The sequence below is a fragment of the Leptonychotes weddellii genome, chromosome 14, assembly GCF_054177405.1.
Source record: "Leptonychotes weddellii isolate Sample4059 chromosome 14, ASM5417740v2, whole genome shotgun sequence".
NCBI classification, from domain to species: Eukaryota; Metazoa; Chordata; class Mammalia; order Carnivora; family Phocidae; genus Leptonychotes; species Leptonychotes weddellii.
In genome coordinates this window covers 70,838,869-70,849,175 of record NC_138382.1, presented here as the reverse complement: position 1 = coordinate 70,849,175, position 10,307 = coordinate 70,838,869, and the positions used below count along the sequence as shown (strand labels likewise).

At 42.9% G+C, this 10,307-nt stretch overlaps 1 protein-coding gene across 2 annotated transcripts in view; it reads left to right on the top strand.

Moving 5' to 3' along the window:
• PSMB7 (proteasome 20S subunit beta 7) overlaps positions 1-10,307 on the top strand; it is a 61,238-nt gene that overhangs the window by 24,552 nt on the left and 26,379 nt on the right. The window contains exons 6-7 of one of the 2 annotated variants that reach the window (XM_081803579.1): positions 7,091-7,149; positions 9,763-9,876. In XM_081803579.1, the coding sequence (XP_081659705.1) occupies positions 7,091-7,149; positions 9,763-9,876 (173 nt within the window). The remainder of the gene's footprint in view (positions 1-7,090; positions 7,150-9,762; positions 9,877-10,307) is intronic. The other variant, XM_081803580.1, reaches the window with a different exon arrangement.

Here is a 10,307-nt window from a genome sequence, read left to right as displayed (position 1 = left end):
CATTTCAGATTTTGTCCTGAGTTGGGTTGTTCTCTCCGAAAAAGTTAAGTTCAAACTGAACTACTAGTGCTGATAAGCTAATCAAGATCAGAAGTACCTTCAGGGGTTTTAGAAAATGGAGACTAATTTCAGTGTTCTTTTTTATTAAAAGATTTTTTTTGAATGTGGGACTATTTTAAAATAAATAGAACAGATAGTTGAGTGGTATTGCTAACCAGTGAATGACATCTGTTTAATCATTTAGAACATTTAACTAAAATCCCAATCTCATTTGAATTTCCGAGCAAAACAACACAAATTAACCATACCCAGATGTGTGCTAATCATTCTCCTGAAATCTGAAGAAAAAGCAATTTAGAAAGCATGCTTTTTTTTTTGTTTTTTTGTGGTGGGGAGCTAAGAAAATATAGCTGTTTCCATGCTTGTTAATCTTGATTTCAAGCATTTGACTTTGCTACTTAAGAGGCAACACGGTGGAATGGAAGGAACATCAGACGCTTTAAATTCAGAATGATCTGGGTTCAGTCTCAGATTTGCTAATCATTGGTTATGTGATCTGGGCAAGTTCCTTACCTCCGAGACTGTCTCCCTTTTGTAAGATGGGACTTCTCGGACCTGCCATGTCTGAAGAGCAGACAAAACCAATGGGACTCTGCTTTGACATTTCTTTTTTTTAAGATTTTATTTATTTGACAGAGACACAGCGAGAGAGGAGGGAATGGGAGAGGGAGAAGCAGGCTCCCCACGGAGCCGGGAGCCCGATGCAGGGCTCGATCCCAGGACCCTGGGATCATGACCTGAGCCCAAGGCAGATGCTTAACGACTGAGCCACCCAGGCGCCCCTGCTTTAACATTTCTTAAACACCGTGTGTAACTGTGTTCGTTGTGGTCTCTTTAGTAATTTGTGTGCCACAGCGTAGACTTCTGGAGAAGTGGGATCTGGCTTGGGGCTGATCTGCTCAAAGCACTTCATTATTAAGATGCTTTTACCTTTCAGACCGTCCTAAGGAAGCCCTCCTAAGGACAGTGGTAGAGGGACATGGTGTGTAGGCTTGTGGTGACTGACTGCTGTCGTTCCTTGGAACTATTGACCTGTGCATGGCTTGACCTTCAGGCCCCTGTATACAAATTTCAGGAATGAGCTGCGTGCCATTAGCAGCACCACTGGGGTGGCTGGCAAGGCCTCGGGTCTCCTGCTGTTTCGTTTCAGTTTTTTCATCCCTGTACCATGTCAACTTCTACTCGCTCCAAGTTTATGCTTTAAAAAATTGCAGGTAGGGGCGCCTGGGTGGCTCAGTCGTTAAGCGTCTGCCTTCGGCTCAGGTCATGATCCCAGGGTCCTGGGATGGAGCCTTGCATCGGGCTCCCTCCTCAGCGGGAGGCCTGCTTCTCCCTCTCTCACTCCCCCTGCTTGTGTTCCCTCTCTCGCTGTGTCTCTCTCTGTCAAATAAATAAATAAAAATCTTTTAAAAAAAAAATTGCAGGTAATGCATGGTCTTTTGAAGAAAAATAAGAAAATACGAATAAACAAAATAGTACGACCCAGATAGAAGCATAATATTTTGACTTATGGTTTTTTTTTTAAGATTTTATTTATTTATTTGACGGAGAGAGAGACAGCGAGAGAGGGAACACAAGCAGGGGGACTGGGAGAGGGAGAAGCAGGCTTCCCGCTGAGCAGGGAGTCTGATGCGGGGCTCGATCCCAGGACCCTGGGATCGTGACCTGAGCCGAAGGCAGACGCTTAACGACTGAGCCACCCAGGCGCCCCAAGATTACCCTTTTCACTACACCTTTGTCAGCCCTGGGTATTATTTTTCTTAATCTTTTTTAATGTAAAAGGCAAAAAAAAAAAAAAGGTTATTTAATTTAAATTCATATTTCTTTGATTACGAGTGACCTTGAACAGCATTTCTAAATGTGTACAGGCTGGTGCCTTTTTTCCTTTTTTGTCAACTGCTGTGTCCTTTTTTCTGTTGCCAGATTGGCATATCTATGACTTTTTTTTTAGTTATTAATGTCCTACATGCTGCACATATTTTTCTGAGTTTCAGGGCTTATATTTTACATTGTTTACAGGAGTTGGTCTCCCCCCCTGCTTAAGCTGGTGGCCTGCTATTAATAAGAGCAGATACTTCATTTTAAAAGATTGGCTGGAGCTGTGGCCCCTCATGGCATTTTTGCCTGGGACCCCCTTCTCCTGGAGGTTAGCAGTGTGGACGGCCCCCACTGTCAACTTGAAGTGAATCAGGCCCTGACAGTCAGAGATGGGGTGTAGACCTGCTTTCTGGGACCCCGCAGGGTATCTGTTGTGGGAGGAATTCTTTGAATGGCCACCAAACGGGGGCAGCCAGGCTGAGGCGGTGCCCAGCTGGTGGCCGCAGTGGGTCGGGGAGTGCGGGGCGGTTCCTGGCCCCCTCGGGTGGAAGAGGGCTGTGTTGTGTCTCCTTCCCCCGTCCCTGTCTCTCTGCACGGATTGGCTGGTGTGGGGTTTGGGAGTGCGGAGTGGTGGGGCGGGGAGGAGGTGGGCAGCCAGCTAGGGAAGGACGGTGGGTGCGGGAGGTGAGCAGGCGGATAGCTAGGTAGCCACCACTGTGTCCTGCACCGTCATCTTTCTAAATGCTGGTCACTGATTGCACCTCATTTTTCTGTTTCAGAGAGCTTTGTTCTGAAGCAACACTGGCTAGTCAGCAACTGTGGGTGGGCTGAAAAAGGCACACTTGGTGGAGGTTGCTAAGGAGCAGCTGCATGAAAACTACTGATGAGACGAGGTTGTGGTAGTAAAATGCAGGAACCCACGGAGGGCATTTTACTCCTGTGGTACCACAGAGGTTTGGACTGGACTAGGACTTATAATAGGACATGGTTTTGTGGGTTTAAAACCTTTTTTTCTTTTTGAACATTGAACTTGCTGTACACTTGAGTTTGTCTTCTATTCATCCCAGTATGGTAAATTAGGCAATGAATGTTCTTTCCACTTTATCAAGGCATTTACTGCTATCATCACGCCTTCAGGGCCAGCTCAGAGTTTTCCCCAGCTCCTTCATTTGGACAGTTGTCCTGAAATCAGCCCAGCTTAATTCAGCAGCTCCTATTTAGTGCTCGCTGTGTGCCCGAGACTACAGATATGAAAGGATGGACATGTTGCAGAGAGGAGAGTGATAAACGTGTGGTGGGGGGGTTGGTCAGGGAAGGCTTGTGGGAAGAAGCTGGGGTTCGAAGGGTGGCTAGGAGTTCTGCGGACTGCCAAGGGAGCAAAGGGCATAGCCCGTGCCGAGGTGGGATTGGCTTGAAATGGTATAATTTAGGAAATTATTGTCAGTTTTATGTTGGTGGGGTGTCAAGTGTGAGGAGGGGGTTGAGGGAGACAGAGACCGGGTCATGGAAGGTCACGCATGTCTGCTCTGAACTATTGTGGCATGAGAGAGTGACTCTCCAGTCACACCTGAGGTAGGACTCCTGCCCTGCACTTCTTAGTTCTGTAATGCTAGACAAGAAGCTTTAGCGCTTCAGTGGGATGACTAAATGGCCTAAAATGATGTATGGCACGGAGTGGGTGCTCAACAAAATGCTTTGGTTTCTTCCTCCTTGGCTGCCTTCTCCTCCCTACCATTAGATAAGCTTTTTGAGGGCAGGCCTCACACCCCTTCTTCCTAGAGCCTGTCCTGCATTTGTGGAAAGCATATTCCCTCTGACATCCATTTCCTTCCCCTGACATGCCTGCCGTCTAAGCAGAGGCCCTCGTACACCGTCTCCTGGCTTTTCTGTTCATTTATTCCTTAATGGGTAACCAGGGACTGCTGACGAATTGTCGAAGGTGACTTTGTTTTTGGAATAGAGAATCAGGGTAAATGTTCCTTCAGAAGACTTTTTGCCTTGGTTTTGGGTTCGAAAGTGCCAGGTTGGTTTAAGTCAGTGCTGAAATCATGGAATGTCTCAGGGCATTATTTTGGCGTAAACATGGGATATAATATCTAAACATTTTGTAGGTCTCATGGCTGCTGTATTAGTGTGGCATTAGTCAGGTGGTTTACTGTATACGGTTTTAAATGGCACTGAAACAAAATCTAGGAAACCTCAGGGAAATTATTAAAGAATACTGGTCTCGTCAAGTTTACCTTCCTTGTTCCTTTTTAATGGCCAACTCCTGTTCCTTCCCCCAGTTGCCCTGCCTTGAAATTATGTGAGGATTGGCATCTTGTTCTTTGGCCACTTTGGGCAATTGCAGTCATATTTGAAATTCTGATTTCAGTGTTAAAATAGACACACTTCCAGGGTTTCCTGGAAACCTGTTGACAAGTCAGTGCTTCTCCATCTCCTAGCACTTCCACCTATGTCTGAGAAGGGGGCGCCAGAGTCCTCCTTTCCTGAAAAGCTGGGAGCAGGAGCTAATTTGCAAGTGATTTAGAAATTGTTTTTAATGTCGAATTTCCCTTTCTTTTCAAGTTTATTTGGAGTCTGCTTATCTTTGATCTCAGGAGCAGCAGAATCAGGCAGTTTAGCAAGCTTCTGCTTTCCAGAAAACTTCTAACCCTGTGCACGTGCCGTATAGGTTGCAGTGTGTGTACTGGGGGGTGGTGGGAAAGGGGAAGCAGTAATACAATGTAAATAAAGATTCCGGTGTCCTTTCTGTGTTTACCTGGCCTGCACCTTCCAGCTCTTTAAAAAAAAAAAATCAGTCTCTGATAGTATGAGAAGCATCCCCACACTGGAGAGACACTTTTTGTTCCGAGAGTTTAGATTTAGTACATAATTTCCCCTTACAGAAATTTTGTCTGTAGCATTGTTTCTAAGCAGGAAAAAAAAGATTTTTTTGATAAAGGAAGAATTATATTGGGAGGAAAATATTTTTCATTCCTTAAAATATCGAATGAAGCTAAGCAGAAGGAAATATATGTGCCCAGGAAAAATAAGAATAAAATTAACTTATTTACAGTGAACTGCGAAAGAAAGGATGGCCCCAGAGAAAAAAACAGGGCTACTAATTTTTAAGGAAAAATGTCTTTTATGGTAAGTTTCGTTTTCTGTTTTAAAATAATTGATTACAGTTTTCCACAAAGTTGTTAGCTCTTAGGTTACCCACCTTCCCCTGTCTTTTTTTAATGTTTATTTCAGGCCACATTTACCCTTGGCTCCTCAGAGGGAGATTCTTGGACCAGATTGGATAAGGCAAGCCTGCTGTTGGGCGCTCTGCAGGAGCATTTTGTATCTAGAAGTATTTTTTTCTGAGCTTTCCTTATTTGCAATTTTCTTGTTTCTTCGTGACAGCTGTCCTTTGTTTTCCACATAGAACCAGCTCGTTTTTTACAAAGTCTGAGACTAGTTCTCACCTGTGCCTTAGAACAGAAACGGGTTACTTTTTCCTCTTGATCCCTGAATCTCAGAGTAAATGTGTGACTCATGAAATATTGGTGGACTTTGACTCTGTTTTCACATTTTCAGGGACATGTTTATTAACGAAATTCAAAGGTTTGGCTGGCTTCGGTGAATTTGCTGTCGCTTATATGCTGGTTTTATTTGGGTGCACACTGGTTTTATAGCTGTTTAAGTTCAGTCTCCTTTCCAGAGAGTTTTTAATATCTCTTTAGATTCCCCCCCCTTTTTTTAAAAGAGAAAAAAATGGTAAGAGGGGAGAATGGGGTTGCCTTTTGCTCCCAAGTCTAAATGAATAGTCATTGCTTGTAATACTGGTTTACACTTGACGCTTCCTACTGCTTTAGATGTGATGTATCCAGTGCTGTGAAGGTAATGATCCTCATCCACAGCAATATTCCATAACAGGAGTATCTGTCACATTCATCGGGATTACCATGTTCATTGATTTGTGTCTGTAAATCTGCTGTTTCTACCCTTTAAATTTGATCTATAATTGGACCTCCTTAAATGGTTCAGATAAGGTAGTCTGTATTTTCTCAATGCAGCGTGGCTGTCAGCTTCTCCTTTTTCATTATACATTCAGCAGACTTGATAAAATCAGCAGGACACCTCATTTGAAACTGTTTAATCGCTGCCTTTTTCCTTTGCTAAAACCATTGAGGTGGTCAAGCGATGTACACAAATCATTTTAAATAGAAAATATGGTTTTCTCTGTGACCCAGCTAAATAGATAGTGTTATGCAAAACAAGTTAAAAAGTAATAAATGCCAAAAAAATCTTCTAATTGGAGTAAAAAATTGTGGGCAACTCTATCCTCTCTCCAAAAGTAGAGTATCCTGAAATATTGCCAGGACTCTGTAAAGACAAGATGATGGTTTTCTAAAGATTCTCTGGTTTCTGAACAAAGCAAGTTTAAATTTTCAAATAGTGCTGAGCTGCCTTTTACATCCATTCAAAGGGAGCCCACACTTATTTGTAACGCCTTTGTATCCTACTTTTGTAGGGAGAAATCTGCTGTCTGTTAATATCTATGCAACATAACCTTTCAACCATTTGCTATTGTGGTAATAAATTTTTGTTTCTTTGTCATTTTGTCAACTCAGCTGTTACTCTTCAAAGTACGAACTAAAAATAATAGCTCCAAATAAATGCCACATAATAAAGTGTTTTACAGTTGAAGCTGGAATAACCTGGTGGCTGCAGCTTGCAGTCCTATTACCATTGCTGGGGCTGTAGTTTCTTCCCTGAGTGTCAAGGTGACTCTGCCAGGGCCAGCTCATTAAAACAATCTATCCTTTCTAACTGGCGTGGTATTTAGCGCTGTGCCCAGCAGCCTGCCAAGGCCCAGTTGTGGAGCACAAGACTCCCAGCATAGCATGTATGAAATTATGTGGCATTCACTTTTTGAAAAAATACAAATTCTCCGTAACCTCATTTTCCTGCTTCAGCATTTTATTGTGAATAATTTACAGTTACTCCTGTCAGTAGTGAACGTAGGGCCAGTTGCAGGCTTACCCGAGACAGTGGTAAGTGTGACTTCAGGCTTTTGAGGAGCATTGTTTACCTGGTTTATGTGGCCCCATAGGATTAATATTTACACTGTGCTCGAGTGGGACACTGGGCGTGTTTTGCTGTTTTTACTGCCCCGAAGTAAACTTGAGAGGGAGAAGCTGGGAGTCGATAAATACACTAAAGATGCATCTTTTTCTTTCAGGTTCTGGCTCCTTGGCAGCAATGGCTGTGTTTGAAGATAAGTTTAGGCCAGATATGGAGGTATGTAAGTCTCTGCAGTTTTATTCCCTGTCACATGTTTTTCCAGCTCTGTGTCGGACATTTACAAATGGATTGCCGATTCCTCCAAAGCTTGCACAGCACTGTTGTTAGTTGGCATGCTCTTTGGCACACGTAACCGCGTTTGCTGAGAAGACCGCTTGGTTGGGGAACTTCATTCATGCCATGCCCTCCCCCAGGCTTGGGGAGCCAGCACTGCTCAGCTTTTTGTTCTGGCCTTTGGGCTGTCTGGGGATCTTCTTGGCCGTAGATGCTGCTTCAACGTGGAATGTTTCCTTGGGCACTCAGCTTTCTGTGTCACGGTATCTCAAAATGACGATCCTCATCCTCAGTGTTTTCTCACTGAGAATAGAGAAACTGTGCATGTCTTTGCATGTCACACAGACCTGGTCTGAAAATGGGGCAGCTTAAAAAGCCCCTGTAGATTGTTCTGCGTCTGGAAGAAGATGGGGACAAGATCGTATGTATGTGTAGTGGACTGTTCTCAGAGGGTGACGGATCTAGTGTCTCAAAAATATTTGTAAGAGATCCTTTATTATATTTTCTTTGGTGGTGGGGGGGTGGTACCTTCTGAATGGCCTTCCACCTGTCTGCTTTAGTGGTAGATGTACCCCCCATTAAGCAACCTCCCTACCCCCCAGATCTCCAGGAACAAACCCACAGGTCTTCCATTGTCACTTCCGAAGGAGCGTTCAATATGCTCAGGTACTTCATGGTGCCACATTATTCCTCTGCTGTGCTTTATCCCTGCTGCTCAGCCAGCTTGTGGGCACAGAGGTCCTGAAGTCAGCCTTCATTATCTGCTCTTGGTTTTTTGATAGCTGTTAATTTTGTGATGGTGCGTAGCAACTTGTTTTCAACAATCAGTAGGCTGTTTATGAGTGGTTTACCCTATTCTTTAATATCTAGGCATCTGCTGTTTCTGCCTTTGCAGTATTGTTTTGTTTAGATACCAGAGGATGTCTCTGGGAATTACTTTTTGACAGTGCTTTATGTGTAATCATCTTTGGAGGAGATTGCATATTTAAACATTTTTGTTCTTCCACCAGCTCATTGTCTTCAGAGCACCAGCTGTCGTTGGAACTCTGAACTCTCTCTGCCCTTTAGGTTTGGACCAAGTGCCCTGAGAGCCAGAGGATGTAGGGTTGTGGATGCTGCCCAACCAGGACAGGGGTCTCTTGCCAGAAGCCTCTCTGCCCTTGGTACATGAGGTTAGCACACATAAGTGACTTGGTCACTGATGGCTAGATTGCTCTCCTGTCTTGGACATCTGCCAGAATTAAAACCTATGACTAAATAAAGATAGGATTTAGCTAGGTGTTTTGTAGTAAAAATAATAGTGTCTTGCTCCAATTAAGAATAGTAAACAGGTCCAAGTATCAACTATAAATGAGATTAGGATTCTGTTCTCATTTCTCAATGTGAAAATTTATTCCCATATCAGCATTATTTTCTATTTGGGGTTCTTAAGCACAGAGAAAAAATAAGATGTACTAGGTCACTTAAAAAGAAAAAGAAAAAAAGGTCTCCCAGTCTTCAGACTAAAGGAGAGAAGTTCCCGAGGCTTCCCGAATCCATTAGAACTAACGAAGGTATGGGGAGAAAGACTGACGATTTTTGTTTAGAAAATCGCCTCAGTAATGTCAGGCCCTCCTTTAAACTACATTAATCTTTTCAAATTTTCTTGAAAGCTTTGTCTATTTCCAATTGATTGGAACCTCCATATGTTAGAGAAAAATGAGAATTGCAGAAAAAGTTGAAAGCATGAGGTATATTAAAAGTGACTTAACACTCTGCTAAAGTAATTTTACATTATTCAGAGTTTAGATTTGAAGTGATTCAAAGGCCATGAATTTAATATTGATGTGATTCGAGGGAGTAAAGGGAAATGTGATCATCCCTTCAATAAAATTTGTGGTATCATCAGTCTGAAGAATGTGTTCCTTAGATCAATTTTAAATGCAACTCAGACTGCTTGATGTTCTGTATCAGCTGTGAGACCTTGAAATAGCCTGGCCAGATTCCCATTTCAGATTGATTAATTAATTTTACAATTTCACGTGACTGGTTTTGGTCACGGAAGTTGAAACTTGACGCAGACAGTGAACAAAATCACTCTCATAAAGAAGGTAGTACCTGCTTCTTCGGTGAAGTGACTTTAAATGTAAACGGAAGGCAAATAATAGTATAACAACTGTCAGGAGATAATACTTAAAAAATCTAAAGGGTTGTTGATAGACACCAAAAGAATTTATTGTAAAGACCAGGCCGCTAACTACTGGCCACCTTGCTTTTTTGGGGAGAATTGATTAAACGATGCACTTTCAATGGGAGGCTGAGACTGGCCGGCAAAGTTGAGAGGATGAGTTTTAATGACTTCTTTGTTGTGAAAGAGAATCTGGCAAGGTGTCATTTCTGGCTCTGCATCTGCATAGAACTTGTGGAGACATTTTGGTTTCAGATTTCCCAACTTTATTTTCCTTCTTTCCAGGAAGGCTTTCTGTCTTTCTGTGACAAGAAGCCCTCCATGAATTTTCTTTCTCGCCTCTTTTGAGCCTGCAGGTTGGATGGCTAAATCTGCTTATTTCCTTCCAGTATGAGAAAGCGTTCTGGACATGTCTCACACAGGAACCCAGGAGAGCACTCTGCCTCTTACATCTTACGCGGATTGCCAGGACAGTAGCTTCTGCACACTTCACAGAGAACTGCGTAAGAAAGGGGCAGTTCCAGGCTATCATAATTACATATTCTTTGCCAAACAGTGATTTTTAGTCCAGACTCATTAAATAAACTCTTGGCTTTATTGTTAAAACAAATCAATTAGAGTTAGCTCATAGTACACCCCCCTTTTCTTTCCTTCCTTTCTTCCTGCCTGCCTGCCTGCCTTCCTGCCTGCCTCCCTCCCACAAACCTGTGCCTTGGAAGTGCTGCTCCTAGACTGCAGTATTTATGGAATGAAAGTCCCTGTCTCCTTAAAAACCTTTACTGTGTTCTCATTATCTTCATAGTCCAGTATGGTAGCCAGCAACCACATGTAGCTATTGAGCATTTGAAATGTGTCTGGTCTGACTTGAGAGTGCTGTAAGTAGAAAATGCACACCAGATTTTAAAGACTTAGTACAAAAAATTTTAAAAATATA